Below are 20,570 nucleotides of genomic sequence, written 5' to 3'. Positions count from 1 at the left end.
CATTAATGATGCAACTATTTGAAGACAAGCGCTCTGTTGTCCGTCCTATCAATATAAAAAGAGAGGTGCCAGGGTCAATACATCCCCACCAAGGACCCATAGCTTCTGGTCCTAGGCATATGTGATCTATCATTTCTTTGAGGCAAAGTAAAGGCCTGCTGCTGTACTATTATTCCTTCACATTTCCCAGGGCTGAGTTCTGGTATTGATTTTTTAAAACAACAACAACAGAGTTATGAGGCCAAGTTATGATGAACTCTGGCTCAAACTGAATGCTTCTCAGAGGTCCTAGCATGCCCAGTTGTTCTGTTGTGATGGTTACTCTATCAATAGTCCGAAAGAGTACATTATCCTAGGCTTGCACAAATTTAAAATAAACAATTCTTTTCTCTCATGCCTAAATCTTCCTTTAGCAACATGGCTTCTGGATAACCTCTTTCCACATATAAGTTGTGTGTTTGCTTTTGAATACTGGTAGATGATTATTCTGTTTGTCATCTGCTCTTAGTCACTGCCAATCAAAGGGATAAGTATTCAGCTCCTTTAATCTATCGTTTATGTCAAATCTTCCCTTTTAAAAAAATGATTTATGTTTTCATAGTACTGTCCCCTGAGCTGGACATCATTTTTTCTTCTTTCTTTTCAAAACACAATGTCTACATTAGTGTTTATTATGTTAAGTAGAGGTTCTAATCAACCTGGGCTCTCTTGAAAAACTATGCCCACACTGTCTGATTCACAGCAGACTCTGGGCTATGAATATGCCGTAAACATACAACCGGATTGTAAGCAGGTTAGTCAGCAAATGTGGGGATATCATCGTGTACATACTGCAGAAATGTGGAGTGGCATTTTTCATGCTCAACTGCTATCTTACCACACATTTACAACAACAACAATAGAACCTAGGGCCTACACTTGGCTGTGTGGATGTACACCAGGGATAGGGAACTTGTGGTTCTCCAGATGTTTTGGCCTACAATTCCCATCAGCCCTAGTAAGCATAGCCAATGGTGAGGGAACACAGGAGTTGTAGGTCAAAACATCTGAAGGGCCACAAGTTGCGCATCCCTGCTTTACTGCAACTTCAACACCCCCCACCCGCTCCACTGCATCTGACAGTGTGCGGGATTCCCACAGCACCACCAAGTCTGCCATCACACTGTCAGTTCCTGCCTGTTATGATTACACCAGAGATTTGACTTCTGGCTTAATTGCACTGTTGCCATGGTCACATGGCTTGCTTGTGATGGGTTCTTTATAATATTTATTTATTTAAACATTTATATCCTGACCTATATCACAAGGTTATGATGGAGCTTAGAGACAATACACTGGTGCTTATAATGCAGGAATGCAGAACCTCAGGTCCAGGGGCCAAATCCAGCTATACTATAGTCTTGATCTGCTCACCCCGGGATTTCCAAATGGCTACGGCCCTTCCTTCAAGTCCCACCCCTTTCCCCCAGCTGGCAATTGTTTGGTAGTGCCTCGGGTTTTCTGTATCCCCCCCCATTCTAAAAGGCTGAAAGGCCTCTCAGAAGGCTTAGTGAAGGCTTAGAGCTTTAAATTAAAATATGCCGACAACCTTAGGTTTTTTGCCCCCCTTTTGTCTTTTGCCCCACCTCTTTTGCCTTCAACTTTGCCCACACTTGCATGTGGCCCCTGAAAGCTTCTCTGTAATGGAATTTGGCTATGGAGCTGAATGAAGTTCAACAGCCCTGTTATAATGAATGGAGTTGAAGGGGCCGTAGCTCAGTGGTAGAGCATCTGCTTTGCATGCAGAAGGTCCCAAGTTTGATCCCTGGCATCTCCAGGAAGGGCACAAAAATCCTACTTGAGACCCTGGGGAGCCATTGCTGCCAGTCAGTGTGGACAACACTGGACTAGATGAAACAGTGGTCTGACTCAGTATAAGGCAGCTTCTTATGTTCCTATAACTGCCAAACCTCACATGTCTCACGGACTAGCAGCATGTAGAAATGATATAATCCACTCATGCCAGCAGGTGCCATAAAAGAGCAACACAATAATACTGAGAAACTGAGGGGTGGGATCAGAGCTTGGGCAAGGACAATAGGGAGAAAGCACCTCGTGGTACTTGAGCTACTAAACAAAATGTCTAATGTTGCACAGAGGAGATCAGGTAGGTATCATATGTCCTTAGAGGTGCAAAGGAGCATGAATATGTTTACAATTGTAGTCACCACACTCCAAAGAACGTGTTCTAAAGCTGAAAAAGGAACAGAAAAGGGCAACCAAAATTATCAAGGGGCTGGAGCAACTCCCCTATGAAGAAAGTTAACAGCATGTAGGGTATTTTCGGTTAGAAAAAAAGGCAAGTAAGAGGGGACTTAATAGGGCTGTATAAAATTACGCATGATGTGGAGAAAACAGATAGGAAGACACCTCCTTCCCATCCTGCCATAATACTAGAACATACTAGGGTGATATTGTACATACTTGTGGGCTTCCCACTAGCAGCTGTTTGGCCACTGTGGGAACAGAATGCTGTGCTCAATAGGCCTTTGCTCTGATCCAGCATGACTCTTATGGTGTTAAGATGTGCCCTGAGCTCAGTGCAGAGATCCTAACAGGTGAGGGAAGCTCTTGGCTGAGCAAAGGACTCACTGACCCTGTCACTCTCTTCTCTGTCGTTGCAATGTCTCCTCTTGTTGTCACCAAGATAAACTGCTCTGCTGCATTATGAAACAACCCTTTTCGGTGGGAGATCCTCGACGGAACCAGTTACAGACCTAAGACAGTGACTATTATTGCCTTTACTAAGTTGTCAGGTGGAACAGCAGACACGGACCAGCCTTCAAAGCCTTTGGGGTAGCTTGTCTGTACTGAGTGTCTTTTGATGCTCAACACCCCCAGGATTCTCAGCTGTAAGAGTTTCAGTGGTGTGGGGGCAAACTCTAGCCAACTAATTAATGTTGGATGAGTGAAATGCACAGTCCAATTACAGCAGAACTAAAAATACACTGATAATAAAGAAAGGCTGGGGGGTAAGGTGTGGCGGGAAAAGGCAAGCATAAGACAAAACATGAAATGAAATGCCTGCTCTTCCTGAAAAGCACTTTATGGCAGGGCAGGCCTGACTCCAGGTTTTTGAGTACCTTTGGATAAGACGCCCAAAGTGCCACTCCCTCAGTGAGTCTACCTTCTCATTGCCATAGTCACCCGCTGCTCTTGCTTCACATCCTCTTTTTCATCATTGCTCCCACTTGCTTGCTTGACAGGCAGGGATCTGGGGAGCAAGTGGGCCGTGGCATCTGCTCCTCCTCCTTCTCACCACCACCACTGTTTGGGCCAGTGAAAGAGGCTGGTGAACAAGCAGGTTGCCAGGGTAAAGAGGATGAGCAAGTCGAAGGGGCTCTTGCCAATGGGGATGGGTGTGTCTCCTCAGCAAGTGCCCAACCAAAGCCTGGCTTTACAGCATATATAATTTGAGTGATGTTCTCCCCCTTTTACAGACATTTCTCTGAAGCATTGGGCTCAGGAGAAGCCCCATTCTTCCTGCTTGCAAATGAAGGGGTTGTGCATGGCACTGGCTGGCTAGTGCCCATGAGAGTCACCCAGTCACCTCTCCTTGCCTTGGAGCACTTGTTCAAGTTACACCCCCTCCCCCGATGGTATATTTGCAAATAAACGTTTGGTCTGATACACTTGCAAGGTGCTTGAAAGAAATTCTTAGAAGGTGGTGATCAGTTCACCTGAATCATGGAGTAAGGTCAAAAAGGAAATCAACATTGGATCCAGACATAAGTGCATTTGAGGAGCGAAGCGAAGCTGGGTGGTGGTGGAATCAAGCTCACCGAGCAGCAGAAAAACAGCACTACTGCTGACCTCCCTACAGGTTGTAGGTATGCTGGAACACAACCTAAGAAGCAGTATTCTTGGAAGTGAAGTGTAGGTGGTTTGGATGAGGCTAGGGCCAGTACTACCATGCCCAACAATTGCCCTAGTGACTGATCCATGATCAGTTTCCACCATGCCATTTCCCATCTTACAGGCAGCCTGAGTGGATAGAGGATGTTTTGTACTAGCTATCTGAAAAACAAGAGAAGGATCATAGCTCTAATTTCTTTTGATTATATGGGAGATTATATGATTTGTAGAATGCTAGGTTCAATCCCTGGCATCTCCAGGTAAAGCAGGGAAAGACTCTTGTCTGAAACCCTGGGGGGTCACTGTAGACAATGCAGAGGGAGAAGGACCGATTATCTGACTTGGTATAAGTAGGGATGGGTGAATGAATACTGTTCAAGATTGCTAAGATTTTCCGAGCATTGTCCTGTCACTTGACTTGCACAACTTTACCCAACTTCGCGTACATGTCCTAATTTGTGCAAATGTCCTCCATAGACTAAAGTGGGAATGGAAACAGTCTACAGGAAAATTTACGCAAATTAGGAAATGTGCACAAAATCAAACAGGGAAATTTGTGTAAATCGATCACAAACACATGTCTGGTAATTTGCAAACATTTTCGGTGGACACATGATCATGCTCGCAGTCTCATTCGGGGCTCCGAACGGCACGCTCACATATTTTGCAAAGACAAACAAAATTCACATACAGGTATAAGGCAGCTTCCTATGTTCTTTCTTATGTACTCCTTGGCATCTTTACTGATGGGGTACTCACCCACCCACCCACTCACCCAAATCAAAGAGAGGAAGGGGCATCTATGCCTTCCTGAAATGCATCTTAAGCAAGCACTTCAGATAAATCCATGTTCTAGAGAATCCATTAGGAATTCTGGGAAAGGGTATGCTAGTCATCTCATGTTATCTCATTACAGTGTGCTGACTACAAATCCTGTGAACAGCTGCCAACAAACATGGTTCACCTGAATTTCGTGAAGAACTGATTTTTTTTTTAAATACAGAAGTGGCTGCATTGTGAATGAGACTATGGCTTTCTATGAGCCATTGCACATGCTTAATGCAGATTTTTGCATCATGAATCAGAATTGCAAACACAGAAATATAATTATTTCACACAGAGTCATGATGTATAATGTTCATTAAAATAGCCAGATTATTTACTTTCTACAGACACCCTACATTAAGGTGCAGCTACTTTGGGAATATATCATGTGGAGGAACACAGCTAATTTGCATGAATTAATTGCCTGTGATTAACATAAGTTGCAAATTGTTTTCATGAACTTATTTGAGGACAAACTATGGATGTTCACTGTCTGATGTGAAAAAGTGGAATCAGCCCTTAAAAGAAATGGAGTAAAAATCCTGAAAGGTGAAAAGCAATGGATTAGGAAATCTTTTCACTGGCTTCACAATTTAGATTGTAACCCTTCGGGCAGTGTTTGTTCTTTTTAATTCAATTATTGTACTGTACCTAGTGCTGAAGGACCTTATAAATAGCAATTACAATAATACTTCCTACACTTAGAAGTAGTGCATTGCTAGGAATTGTCAAAATAATGTTTGCCACAACAGGGCCCTGTGTGTCCTCTTAAAAACAAAATGAATCACCAAGAGGCTTAACACAGATTTCTGAGCCTCCTATATGTGCCTTGAAAACTGCATTCCCCTACAGGCAACACTACTTCACGACAGTAGGAAATATAGCCTTTGAGCTTTAGGTTATCAATACAAACATTTCAGGTCTGGCAAGGTGGTTCTTAGGTTACAAGCACATTTAATATTATGGGGCTGAAACGTGCAATTATATGCTTTGACAGTGAAGAGAGTCACATTTGTGTCTGTATAGACTGCTGTTTCCCCCTATCTTGATTCACTCCTTAGAGATAGTAACAAATTAAAAGGTGGGTTCGTGGCCCCTCTGCCCCTTGAGAGGATGAAAGGCTTCCTTGAGCTCTGTTCATACAGGACCCACCTGATTCTCTTAGACCTCTGTGCAGAGAGGCTATGCCTGTGTGTCTCTTAATTACACTGGAAAGATTGGCAAGCTGATGGATTTTATTTGAGTAGCGGGTGAAGTGCCTGTGCTGTCCCCAGAGGGTGTATTAAACTAAACCAAATAGACTAAGGATTCAGTTTGCTAATGAAGGGAGAAATGAGACAGAAACAGGGGAAGGTGCTGGGTGGTGGGGGTGGCAAAGATGAGAACAGGCGGGGAGAGATCAGTTGAAATGGAGTATATGGGGAGAAAGACAGGGGAAGGGTGAGAAATAGGAGGGAGAAAAGCCAGGGCAGGAACTGAAAGGAAAAATATAGAACAAGAAAATGACTGTATGTGGAAGCAAAAGGAGATGCAGTCCACTCCAGCTCCTTCATCTTGTACCTAATTTGTTACTAGGTAACATTTGTTTAGCAACCTAATGGGCGTACAAGCTACTTCTAGTGAAAAAACACAGTAGGGTAATACCTTTATTAGGACCAACCAAAATGCCACAAAGCCATAAATTCACATCATAGTAGAGTTGGAAGGGCCATCAAGTCCAACCCCCTGCTCAATGCAGAAATCCACCTTAAAGCATGACTGAATCAAGATGCAGATGGCTATCCAGCTGCATCTTGAATGCCTCTAGTGAGGGAGAGCCCACTACCACCCTAGGTCATGGGTTCCATTGATATACTGCTTTAACAGTCAGGAAGTTTTTCCTGATGTCCAGGCGGAATCTGGCTTCCTTTAACTTGAGCCCATTATTCTGTGTCCTGCATTCTGGATGATCGAGAAGAGATCCTGGCCCTCCTCTGTGTGACAACCTTTTAAGTACTTGAAGAGTGCTATCATGTCTATCCTCAGTCTTCTCAAGGCTAAACATACCCAGTTCTTTCAGTCTCTTCTCATAGGACTTTGTTTCCAGACCCCTGATCACCTCCAGAACTGATGCGGAACTTAGTAACGGCTAGATTTTTTTATTTTATTTTAAATGGTGCAACAGCCATGATGGCTTCCTTGTCCCAGAAGCCTTTGGTGCAACCTGAAATCTGTGTAGTACCTAGCAGTGATTAATGTAACTAAGTCTGTACAAATCTTCCTGAACTCCATCTTAAGACTGTTAGTAACTGAACACTACTAACATAATGACCTATTCCCCCACCCCCTTCAATTTTGTTTAACATCCAGCCTGAAGTAGAAGGCTGGAGAACTCAGATATTTGCTCATGACATTTGGTCAGTCCTAATAAAGGTATTGCTCTGTCGTGGCTTTTGGATATCTTTTGGATGGACTCCCACAGCCGCCTATGGTTTTTATAGGCTCCTTCTGTCTCACTCATCCTAGCACCTGCTTCCCTCATGCCATTTTTGTTTAGACTCTGGCCTCAGTCAACAATAGCATTGTTGCTATTGCAATGCCTCCAATTGGTTTTCCTTCCCTTATAATCCTTGGGGAAAGGATGTGAAATCTTTGCTTGAGAATTGTGAAGAAGAAATAATCACAGAAGAGGAAAATGGTGAAAATCTGAGGGGAAGTGACAGACACAGGAGCCTCTTTTTACCTGTGACTTTCAAGTAAGATTTCCTGATGCCCAGATGGAGCTGTGTGATTGTGTAGGTGGGTCTTTGGCCACATGATTTACCAGCCCCAGAGGTGCCAAATTATCTGGAGAAAGGGCAAACCAATTTGGATATTGTTGTCTTCATGTCTACAGAAAGTGTCCCAACTGTCACAACATGCTAGTTAATGTTCACCCATTTCAAGCTGCACAATATCACCTCAGGCTAGCAAGTTAATTTATTGGCCTCACCTGCACACCAGTCTAGTTACCTGTTCATGATGCTCAATGCCCATGCTGATGGTGTTCACAAGGATAGCAATCATGATACCACGGTTGAAGTATTTGCTCTCCACGATTCCCCTCAGCTTGACCCTCACTTCTTGCCACATGTTGCTGCAGAGTGTCAGCTGTCTGCCCTCTTCTCCATCCTCCTCTTCTTTCTCCAGGTCTTCAGTCCCCATGCTTCCTTTCCTTCCATCTCCCTCCTCTTCACTAGCTCCCCCTCCTTCTTCCTGATCTGAATCAGCACTGTCGAGCACGGAAAGTCTCCGGGCTGCTTCCCGCTGGGCCTTGCGGCACCTTGGACAGTTGCTGGGGTCAGAGGTCAGTGTCATGGCAATAGGCTGACTTAGGCCTTGCAGCACATAATCGGCACAGTTATGTTTCCGGCAATGCCCTGGGTAATAAATAATACACACAGGGATCAGATTTAAGGGCTAGAGTTATTTTTCAAAACAGTGTAACAGTTCTGCATCTCAGTATTTAATTAAGCAAAGCAGCTCGTACAACTGGGTTGCTAGCCATTTTAACGGTGAAGAAAATTAAGCACTGGAACCGCCTGCCAAGGGAAGTGTTAAGCTCATCATCATAGAGAGACTTTAAATGGAGATTGCTTGTCTCTCAGAGACATGCTCTACTTCAGCCACAATAGATTGGACTTGATTGTGTTCAGCTATGTAGTTGGGGTGGAATAATTCTCCAGATGGCAGGAATCATTAAATAAGAGGCCATGGCCTGTATTATCCTGGAAGTCAAACAAGGAAAGAAAAAAGGGATAATTGAATATTCATCTGTCTTCAAAATCTATGAAGCCCAATTGATCACATGAAACAGCCTTCCCCAGCTACAATTTCCATCACAACATATTGGGAACACACCATATTGGGGAAGGGTGACATCATAAAGGAATATTTCAAAAATACGTTTTTTAATTTTTGGGGGGTGGATGGGGAAAGGTACTGCAGACATGGTCCTTCTTGGAGTTCATCAGATGTATTCTGTTTCATTAACACGTTGGTTCTTTTGACTTTTGGGTCAAGGTTAACATTTTGATTAGTAGTTATTCCTGATAAGTCTCTAGAACTGATAAGAATATGGCGGGAAAAGGTGGCACAATCCTTTACAAAACCCTACTGATTTCAGGCTAGGACCACAGCTAAGCTGCTCTTTCTGTTCCTCCCTTTACTAAATCCTACCAGGTTTACTGAGAAGGCATAAGCGTATGCTCCTTTTTGGTTTTTGTACTAAGGGCCACTTTGCACATTTTATTTTAGACGTAAACTTAAGGCAGTTCATATGTGGATAAGTGTGAATGGGAAAAACACATACATTACTCATCAGAGATCAGATGCACCCATCAGGGAGCTGGGATTGACTGCAGCTCCTGAAACAGTGTATAAGAAATGGCAAACCAAAGTTTGCTACTGAATAATGTGTGGAATCACCTGAAGGAGTTTATCTTGGCAAAATGCAGCAAAACTGGACAGGTTTATCTGGCTTGACAAGCATATGATCCTTCTTTAGCTGCAGTGGTAATTGTGCGGCTGCTAAAACTAAAGTGAATTAGGGCACAATCCTATGCATGTTTAGACAAAACAAAGTTCTACAACTCCCACAGGGATGTCTGTCACAGGGAAATCCTGCCTTTTTTACGCTCATTGGATTTCCCTGGAGCCCCCATCTCAGTTTGCATTTGAGAGCCGAGGTGCAGACTTTTTCTGGGAACATTTCTTGTTTTTTTTTTAAATGGACATCTATGTGAATTGCAGCTGCAATTTTAACAATTTGCACAAATTTAAACCATAATTTGCTTAATCTGCATGTTTTGTGGCTGAAATATGCTTAATTTGCACAAATTCTGTCTGTGATTTGTATGATTTGTACAAATTAAGCATATGATGGCCACAATTTGCACAAATTAAGCAAATGACAGCCAAAATTTGACCAAATTAAGGAAATTGCAGCTGCAGTTTCCATAAATACCCATTTAAGAAAAAACAAAAACAAGAAACATTCTTGGATTTCAGGAAAAAGTCTGTGCTTTACCTTGCAATTGCAAGCGAAAACAAGGGCTCTAGAGAAATCCAGTGAGCCTAAAAAGGGAAGGTGGGAAAGGAAAGGGAGCAGCTGCAGTAGTTTGACTGGAGGGCTGGCACAAACGTGAGGCAATTCCAAGCCAGGCACAATTGTTGGTGGGGTGTTGGCTCAATTCATAAAGGGCTTAGAAGTTTGTCATCCTGAACCCACATTCTCATAAGTCTTGGCTCCATCATTATTCCTAGTGTACTACGATGAAAGTGAGCAGGTTTTCTTTGAGAATGAGGACAGAAGATCAGGACAGGAGTGGTCATGCTGAAAGAAATCATCACGTACAGGTGATAAAATGTCTTATTATTAGAAAGTCTGAGATTGCAGGCCTGAGAGGAAAAGCTATTTCTTTCGCTTCCTCCCCCACCTGCCGCCTTCGCTGAATTCATCTTGATGGAAAGTTAAGTCATAAAAGGGAGTTTTGTCACCATTCTCAGACTAGAAGTGCATATTCAAATATACAGTCTGAGTCTCCTATGAAGATTACTTAATTGTATCTATCCCCATGTCCACAGATAGAGATACTGTTACTACAGTAATGGAGGCTTTCCTTTTGCAGTTCTACTTCAGAGCATGTCCTTCAGGAAGGGTAGAGGGTTTGATGCTATATTGAAGCATGAAGGCACTCAGACAACTGGAAAGGGATCCTAGCAATGGCAGCAGGGATGGAGGTGGCATTCAAAGAACTTGGGGGTCACAGCTGAGGCACGGATGGGTGTGCAGCATCAGTAGCCTAGTTCATTAGAAGCTCAGTGCGCTCAGGGCTATGGTAGGGCAGAAAATAGTTGTTTACTTTATTATTAGTGTATTTTTACTGTCAGGGAGGATGGGTCAGGAGGTGCTTGTGGGATTTTATGCCCAGGTACCAAAATAGCCTGGGTGGCCTTTGGTTCTACCTTGACACAGTGAGAGGGGAGATGCCATTTGCTGTTCTACCTCAGGCAGCAAAAGATATTCAGCAGCCCTGCCTAGACCATCAAAATCCCCAAGGTCCACTTTACTGAAACCAATAGAGCTATTTGTGTAAAAACAAAACACTGTTGGTTACTGCAATCTTTTGGATGCTCTCCAGGATAATTTAATATGATTGTGTTTTGTTTTCAGTGTCATAAACTATTTAAAATGTGTTTTTTCCCTTCAACAAAAAAGTTGCCTCTCATGCCTGGATTTTTAGCAGTAGTTCTACTAGTCAGGGCCTGTCCTCCTAAGAAATGTTAAACTACCTGAGTTTAATTGGCCAGTAAAGTATCTTCCTCTTAACTGTAAAACCTGTTAGTTCCTGCAAATGTCTTTCCATTTGCTTGCTTCAATCTGTTGCATTCTGAATCGCCAAATGCCCTCTTTTTCTAAACCCGGGGATCTGAATCATTCTATGCTGCTAAATCAAGAATCCTACACAGGCTGCCCAATGAGCAATTGGATTGTACTATACTCATAGCTTCTCCAGTGCATTGTTCTCTGCTTTGTGCCTACTAGAGACTGTCTTTCATTAGCATAAGTGTAAGTCCTGCGCTTTACGCCGGAACAGGGAAGGCTTTTTTTGGTCCACATTTGTAGGCAAACTGATATAATTCTCACTTTCTGGACTAATACATGATTTGGAATGCAGTTATCCTTTGGATTGTGCACTTCTTCAAATTTTGTGATGCAGTTCTCAGCTCAAAATGTATACAAAAAGTATATATTATGGAGGGACTGCAAACAAAAATGCATATTTGGGCAGAAATTGTGCACAAAATGTCAATTTCCACACTTTTTTTTAAAAAATTTTTTTTGCAGAAAATTAGATAGGATGGACTTACAATTGCACACATGCAAAACTGAAATGGGGCAGAAAGAGACTGATCCATGATCCACAAAGACAATCTTACCAGTCGCTATATTTTTCATCCCTTACCACCCTCCTTCCATAGGCTTGGCCACACAAATCTTACGGTATTTCCTCTGATTGTTCCCATTCATGCTCCGCTTAGCAGTGCTTGGCTCCGTCCGGCCCAGGCGTCGATCCTGTAGGCTGTTGTAGAAGCCCAGGGTGCGGCGCTTGGCTTTGCGTACGATGTGGCAGACATATTGGAAGATCTCTTCATAGCAGTCTCCTGGTTCCATGTAACTGGCCACAGTGCTGGAGGACAGGTATCGTGCTCGCTGCTCCTGCATCAGTTGGTGCTCTCGCTGCTTGGTCTCTGAAAACTGTGTGGCAATGACCACCAGGCACAGGTTGATCATGAAGAACGAGCCCACCTAGGAACCAGTCGAGAAGAGAGGCATGGAGGATAATTAAAAGTGTGTGTTTGATGGAGGGGGGGAGAGGGAACATAGCTCAATGTGATAGAGCCCATGCTTTGTATGCAGAAGGTCCCAGGTTGGATCCCTGGCTTCTTCTCGGATAAGGAAAGGAATCCTGCCTGAAACCATGAAGAGCCATAGCTGCCAGTCAGTGTCAACAATACTGGATAGATGGACCAATGTTCTGACTCAGTATAAGGCAGATTCCTATGTTCCTTGTTGTTGTTGTTGATGATGATGATGATGATGATGATGATGATGATAATAATAATAATAATAATAATAATAATAATAATAATATTCTGCTTTTTCCCCAGTACTAGGACTCAAGGCAGTTTACAAGGTTAAAACATACACAATTAAAACATATAAATATAAATTTAGAAAAGTTAAAATAGAATCAAATCTACAGTAAAATTAAAAACATTTTTTAAACAAGCAGTAACAATGGAAAAAAACCCAACACCCAATACATTAACACAGGTCCAGACTATTTCCAAAAGCCTGCCAGAAAAGAAGATTTTGCCTGCCTCCGAAAGTGTAACAAAGAGGGAGCCAGTCTAGCCTTCCTGGGGAGGGAGTTCCAGAGCCTTGGAGAAGCCACTGAGAAGGCCCTCTCCTGCATACCCATCAGGTGTGCCTGTGATGTTGGTGGGATTGGATTGAGAGAAAGGCCTGCCCCAGAAGATCTCAGAGCACAGACAGGCTCATATGGGAGAATACGGTCTTTCAGATAACCTGGGCCCAAGCTGTATAGGGCTTTATAGGTGATAATCAGCACTTTGAATTGTGCCTGGAAACAGACCAGAATCTGGCTGCAGCTCTTTGAATCAGCTGAAGTGCGTAATCTAAATGGGATGTAACTAAGGCATGTGTCACCATGGCCAGGTCAGACATCTCTAGGAACGGGTGCAGCTGGTGCACTAGCTTTAATTGTGCAAATGTACTCCTAGCCACCACTGAGATCTGGGCATCCCTATTCCCTGTTCTGCCTTTGAACTGACCAGGAGCACCTCTGTCTTGTCTGGATTAAGCTTCAATTTGTTTGCCTTCATCCAGTCCATTACTGCCGACAGACACTGATTTAGCACCAAAACAACTTCCTTGGAATCGGGTGGAAAGGAGAAGTAGAGTTGGATGTCATCAGTGTTCTAGTGGCACTGAACCCCAAAACCCCAATTGTGTCCACCACCCTGGTCATTTCTCTATTCCAGAGATCAACCAGGGCTTCAACAGAATCACCTGCTGAGTCAACAGGAAAATCCCCAAGAGCCATCAGGAAACCATTTGGATCCATCAGCCTCCTGGGTCAGACCATCTTAATCAGTCCTCCACCCCTGCAGAGGGTCTGAGCGCCAGCAAGTCTAAACTCTACCAGGTAGTGATCTGTCCATGACAATGGAACTATACAAAGTTTCTCCACTCTCAGATTGCTATTACCCCATCCAGCACAGAAAACGAGGTCCAAAGTGTGCCCAGCAGCATGGGTGGGGCCAGATACTATTTGGGATGGACCCATGTTTGTCATGGTGGATGTGAAGTCCTGAGCCACTCCTGACAGGGCAGCCTCAGCATGGATGTTGAATTTCCCAAGACAACAAGCCTGGGGGGGACTCCAGCACCAACCCCAAGACTACCCCGGCTAGCTCAGGAAGGGTGGGGTGGATGGTACACCAACAAAATCCCTATTCTGTCCTGGGCACCCACCTTCAGATAAACACATTCAAAACCCACAGACTGTGGGTCAGGGCACCTGGTCAGGGGGATAGAATCCAGTCAGACCACTGCCACTCCACCTCCCTCCATCAGGCCTTGCCTGCTGCTGGACAGGGTACCCCTTTACAGGATAAAGCTGAGAGAGATTAATTACCCCAGCTTCATCCACATTAGAAGATGAAGGGGGGAGGAATAGAAGATATAGAGCTGAAATTATGCTTCATAGAGTAATATATCTCTTATTATTTCTTATTTATTTATTTGGAATATCTCTATCTTGCCTTTCTGCCTGATAAGAGGCCTCCAAAGCAGTTCACAGCAAGCAACGTTTAGTACATAATAAGAGTTATTTATTTTTTTAAAAAGGCAGTGGAGACTCAGTGGGGTGTGTACGCAGATGTAAACTGTCCACTCCCCACTTAGATGTTGGTGTTTGCAGGTATGGCTATAGGAACAAATGTGTTTTGGGAACAGGTCCCTTGAGGAAAGTTTCATCTGCATTTCATTGGAGAAAAACATTGGATTTTAAATTTTTGGCTCCACCATTATTTTATTAATTATTTATTTATTAATTAATTACATTTCTATACTGCCCAATAGCTGGAGCTCTCTGGGTGGTTCACAAAAATTAAAACCATTCCACATATAAAACAACAGTATAAAACCATAATATAAAATACAATATAAAAGCTCAACCAGATAAAAACAGCAGCAATACAAAATTACAAATTTTAAACACCAAGTTAAAATTTATTTATAGACTGTTAAAATGCTGCGAGAATAAAAAGGTCTTCACCTGGCGTCTAAAGGCATATAATGTAGGCATATAACCTCCTTAGGGAGCTCATTCCACAGCCAGGGTGCCACAGCAGAGAAGGTCCTCCTCCTGGTAGCCACCTGCCTCACTTCCTTTGGTAGGGGCTCACGGAGAAGGACCCCTGAGGGCTCAGGCAAAGCACTCTGGGGTGATGAGGAGTGTTAGGGCTGAGAAGTTTGCTTTGGTTTAATCCACTTGCTTGCTCTTCACTTGCCCTTCCAGTCCATCCTGCTCTTTTAAGAACTGCCCCAAGATATACCTATTTTCATATCCTTTTTAAATTCACGGACGTGTTTTAATTCAATCTCTCTTCCGCATTGGCTTCCCTCACTTCTTTCCCCCGTCCTTTTCCTCATGTGTCTCTTCATTTATGTTGTAAGCCTGCGGGCAAGATTCTGTTGCTTTTCTTCTGTTATTTTTATTTCTAATCTTTTTATGCTGTACAGTGCCTTGGTATTTTAAAGTGCTTAAGAAATAATAATAATAATAATAATAATAATAATAATAATAATAATAATAATATTCAGGAAGATAATATGGTGTTTTATTCTTTTTATCTTTTATTGTTCACCACTCTAGGATCTGTTTAGATGTGGAATGGTATATAAATGTGGTAAATAAATAAATAAATTTAAATGAGTTTTAAATGTGAAGCTGCACATGCTGAGAGCATTTCTTCTTTTAAAAAAACCCTTTCCCCCCCCCCTCAGGAATGTTGAAACAGTTGTAAAGCATGAAATGGTATTACGCTAGTGAGAAAAGAAGAGAAATATTACTTGTGTGCTTCACACATGGCTGTCTAAAGCCCCCCTCCTTCATAATGCTGGAAATTTTAGGACCTTTTTCTGTTTAAACACGCACAGGAATGTGCCCTAAGCCCAGCACCTAAAATTACAACACCTCCAATGAAGTCCACAAAGCTATAGCAATGAAGGCAAAACTGTGGCTTCATTGCAATTAATAGTCAAAGGTCCATTCCCTGAATTTGCCATTTAAGCTTCCACTATTACATCTCATTCCCCCCTCCCATAGAATATAAATATTTATACAAAAAGGGTAATTATCATGATCAAACGTAACCTAACCTGAACGTCAGGATAACAGTGACAAACAAAAAGACAACATGTTTCCAAATGTACCCAAAAGCCCATCTGCCCAAAAAGCAATTATGTTAGGTCCACCAAATTGGACAGAACTGTCCAAGAATAAAGCATAAATGTTAGTCTAAATCCCTCCATCTACTCAAATCATAAAAGCTGGGAATCGGGGCAGGGGAGGGAGAGAGTGAAGACCAACCTGTGTTTAAACATAGACTGGGTTTGCACAAAATATTAACCTACACTCAGTGATTGAGTGTGAATTATTGTTGAACCATGGGTTGTTTGCTGAACCATGGGTTAGCATGTTATCAGAAGCCAGGGTATTTCCCACAGATTGGCTTGTTAACCATACAGTGTGCCTTATTTTTCTTGAACAAGCCTGTCCTATGTTTGTTGATTCCAGGAAGTTAGAGTTGGTTGTGCTGCCTCCTGGACCCCAGACACAGAACATTTACGACGGAATGCCAAGATGGGGGAGACCCATCTCTTTCATGGATCCATTGGGTGATCTGTACTTCTCCAGGAGCCACAGAGTAAAAGTCTGGGTCCCTGGGAGAGTTCTGGAGAGGTATATCTATAGAGAACAAACAATGTTATCTCATTCTCAAGAGGAACGCAACAACAGCTGAGCACAGGAAATAGACATTCTTTTCAGCTGTCACCCTTGATGAAGCTCTTCAATCCCACAGTGACTGGCCATGTTTAAAACACTCCTGGCTTTCCTCATTTCATTAGCCTTTATTGCTTCTTTTTAATCTCCTGCTTAACTCAGGCATGTGGACAGTAGCTTGGAAACACGGGAAAGTCTAAGTGCCTACATCTCCTAATGATGAATGTGACAGACCGAATAAAGCTGGAATGACTACAATGCAGGTTCAGATTATTGGTGATGAATCAACATATTATTTGCACAATTTATGTGAAACTAATTGAGCAAGAAAGAAGGTACCAAGAAAAATGTCACCAAAAATATGTATCCCTTTTGGATATGCAATCTATTTCAGTTACTATCAGTAGTGCCTTTTCACTCTGTTAGCCAATGTGTTCCATATTCATAAGTCACACCTTGAGCCTACATAGATTTTAAGCTCTTTTGGTCATGGACTGTACTTTGCATGTAGGTTACTTACCAAACATCCTCAATTATAAAATTACCACAAGTAAGAAGAACAGGAGGAGAAATTGTGGAGATGAGATTATATGGATCTGGAATGAAATCTAGCTTCCCACTGTAGAACTGCAAAGCCAGATTTTGTTCATGAACTTACTACAATGTTTTAGTTATTTGGATGAGAGGAAGATCCAGAACTGAGTCGTCGTCGTCCTACTATTACTACTACTACTACTACTATTACATCTCTAGAGATATTTTTGGAAGAACTTTTGCCACCTTTCAGGGGCCCAGATTGATTGGGACATAGGATCTGGTCTACTCAGGTGAAAGGACAATTGTACTTACAATGATCAGCAAGATGAAGTAGATGAAGTTGTAGAATGAATGAGCATCCATCACATAGTACATGATCTCCACCCATCCTTCCAGAGTTATCACCTGCAAGGGGAAAAAAGAGACTATGGAAAATGTCAGTAATTAAAGATAGACAAGAAGTTTGTACGAACAAATCTATTCTAAGGTTTGCCATTAAGGGATATCTCAAAACAACAACAGCAAACAAACCCACAACAAAGCACCCCTATAAGGGCCAAACTGCAAAACGGGAAAAGTCTCAGAGGCCACGTTCAATCGATGGGTTGTGCCAAATGTGACTGTTATCATTTTAAGCCTACTCAGAAGTAAGCAGGACTCAACCACTCAGCAAACACTTTCAAGTAGCATTCCAAATACCAAGCCTCTGCATGTCTACTTACAAGTAAATAGGCCTGCCTGCCTGCCTGCAAAATGCACACTTCAGTTCTGTACAACAGCTCAGTTCTTTGCAGTGTATTAAAAGGTTAATTGCCTTTAAATACCCTTTCATCACTGATCAGTGTCTGGAGAAAGCAACAAAAAAATTACAAGTGGCAGGGAAACCTGTGCAGGTGGGAAGTTCCCCATCCCCACTGTAAGTCCTTTATGACAAATCACTAAAGTAACACTACTGTGACCTGGGCTACCACTGCAGTATCTTTTCTGTATGACCTGAATGGAGGGGTAGGTAGCTTTGCTGTTATGGGAAATCAGTAGGGGGGAATCTGCACGTCGTACCGAGATCGCTTCTAAGCGACCCCAGTGCGGCGTGAAAGCGATCGTGTAACTGGCCTTTGAAGAGCCGACGAAGAGACGTCCTTCTCGCCGCTGCTGCCGCTGCCGCTGCCGCCGCCACCCGCAGACCTCCTCGCCGGCTGGGACGGAGAGCTCGGGTGAAGAAGGCGGGGTGGAGAGCTTCTTCCGCTCTCCACCCCGCCTTCTTCAGCCGAGCTCTCCTTGCCGGTCGGCGAGGAGGTCTGTGGGTGGCGGGGGTGGGGGCGGGAAGGACGTCTCTTCGTCAGCTCTTCCAAAGGCCAGTTACACGATCGCTTTCACGCCGCACTGGGATCGCTTAGAAGCGATCTCGGTATGATGTGCGGATTCCCCCCTACTGATTTAAAGGGGAGATATTGAAGCACGTTCTCAACTCCCCCGATGAAATCAATGCGCAAATGCTTTAACGCTTGTCCAGTCATGCTTTTAAATTCCAGATCACTTTTGATGTGAAAGGAAATACTAATAGATTTAGGGTGCATTCCTATGTCCACCTCACTATGTACTGAATGCTAATGGCTCGTGTTTTAAGTAGAAATGTGAACCATGTAGAGAGTAAAACAAGTAAATATGCAAACAGTGGCAGTTCTCTCCAACATCTTTCAGATGCTTTAATAGAAAAACAGTTAGAGTAGCAGAAATATAATCATCCAAAGAGTGGGAAGGTGTCAGAAGTTACACACCAGGAGTAGCAACCTTTTTGGGCTCCTGAGCAAATCTGGCAAATTGGGAAGCTGTCATGGCCACCACTACAAAATGGCTGCCGTAGGAGGCATAGCAAATCACAAAGGCTGTATACAATGTAAGAGCTGGGGTCTGACTCACAACACACTAAACAACTCCTTGAACCCACAGTCCAGTGCCTTTCTCGCCCCCCTTTTTTTCTTAGCAGCTGGGAGTGTTGCAGTGGACAGCATCAGTTTGCTGATGCCCCCCATCTTCCTTTCCTAAGAATGTTTCTATTATGTAGCATTCATGGGGAAAGAAAATGGCGGCCCTCACTTTGCTTTGAAGTAATCCCAGCTGCCAGTAAGAAAATGTAGTAATTAACAAAAAAAGTGAGAGGGGTAGGGCAACTTGGTGAGCATCGAGAAAGGTGTCTGAAGTTACATTGTTGCTCATGGACAACACATTCCCTGCTCCTGTTATTCACTAATATTCTCATAGTTGAAATCAATGGGTAAAATCACACATTCACCGATTATATCTCAATTAATTGACGGAATTATCAGCTTAATCTCTGATATGCTGCAGTGCAATGCGTATGGCTAGAATTGGAACTGCAGCTCTTCAGTCCAGCCAGGGCCATATGACTTGAGGAACCCATAGGGACATGGCTGGCATTATATAATCTCTCCTGCAAACTGCGTTCCTCAGTCTGAGCAAGTTGTCAGGTGGATTAACAGCACAGATTGTCTCACCTTGCCTCAGTTGGTACCTAAACTCATCATTATAATTCAGCCTATCTTTGACTACATTCCTGTCTCTGGTACTTTGTTTCTTTGCTGCCCAAATCAGAGCCTGAGACCACTGGCCCATTATCTCTTTGCCACTGGCCCTAGTTTGCTTGATCTGGTATCTGACCTCTAACCTGTCTTGACCACTTGACCCTCACTTACTTTTGCTAGAATCATATGCCAGGTGTAACTGCCAAATACCTGGCCTGCTGGCCAGACAGTTGTGCTATCATCACATGAATAACGCATCACACTCACAAACACATCCAAATATTTCAGTAAAGGACTGAGAAGATGTTGTGCAGTCCCGAGGTATACAATTAACATCAGGTCTTTGACATCCCAACTTAGATTACCTGAAATATAACAATCCATGCGTAGCCAATATTGTCGAAGTTGATGGCCCCTTTGTGTGGATTGGAGTTGCCTGTACGACACTCATTGTAATACTGGTTCCAGTTGACGCACATGCCACTGACATTGAACTCCTGTCTAACAGAGGTGTAGTAGTAATAGTCATCCTTGTCCAAACAGCATTCGTGACCCCGCTCTTTCAGTGGGGGGATTTCGTGGCAACCCATGATGCCATTATCTCCTGTCAGCGAACATATGAAGGGCATTTCATCATCTTCCTCAGGTTGATAATAGGGAGGAAGGGTGAAGTTACCTTGTCTGAGAGGACAGAAAGAATATGCTAATGAAATTGTCATGGCAAACATTAGAGTTAATAATATCTGTGGAGACTGGGAGTACCACTTGATCATATTAGCCTTCCAACCATCTATTACAGAAGCAGAAGAGGAGATTGCTTATTAAGCCATTTGCAGGAGCATGTTCAAGTCCCATTTTTACAAGAAACAAGGTGTAGGTTTGATGTTCCTTTCTACTCACATGAGTTCCTGTTTAGTAATCACCGCAATTTGTTGTCATGGCTGAAAATTTGCTGTTTAAAGCCCTAAACAGCTTAGGACCAGTATGGTCTACCTAATGGAGTAATTATTATTATTATTATTATTATTATTATTATTATTATTATTTATTTATTTATTTATTTATTTATTTATATAGCACCATCAATGTACATGGTGCTGTACAGATTACACAGTAAATAGCAAGACCCTGCCGCATAGGCTTACAATCTAAT

At 42.9% G+C, this 20,570-nt stretch overlaps 1 protein-coding gene across 2 annotated transcripts in view; it reads right to left on the bottom strand.

Annotated features, from left to right (window-relative positions):
• Positions 1-20,570, bottom strand: part of CACNA1I (calcium voltage-gated channel subunit alpha1 I) — a 163,930-nt gene that overhangs the window by 73,180 nt on the left and 70,180 nt on the right. For both annotated transcript variants that reach the window (XM_063133554.1, XM_063133555.1), the window contains exons 5-8: positions 19,783-20,098; positions 17,187-17,279; positions 11,743-12,049; positions 7,711-8,117 (exon numbers count right to left, since the gene is read on the bottom strand). In XM_063133554.1, coding sequence (XP_062989624.1) covers positions 7,711-8,117; positions 11,743-12,049; positions 17,187-17,279; positions 19,783-20,098 — 1,123 coding nt within the window. The remainder of the gene's footprint in view (positions 1-7,710; positions 8,118-11,742; positions 12,050-17,186; positions 17,280-19,782; positions 20,099-20,570) is intronic.

This window comes from Elgaria multicarinata, chromosome 9 (genome assembly GCF_023053635.1).
Source record: "Elgaria multicarinata webbii isolate HBS135686 ecotype San Diego chromosome 9, rElgMul1.1.pri, whole genome shotgun sequence".
NCBI classification, from domain to species: Eukaryota; Metazoa; Chordata; class Lepidosauria; order Squamata; family Anguidae; genus Elgaria; species Elgaria multicarinata.
This window is presented reverse-complemented; position numbering and strand designations above follow the sequence as displayed.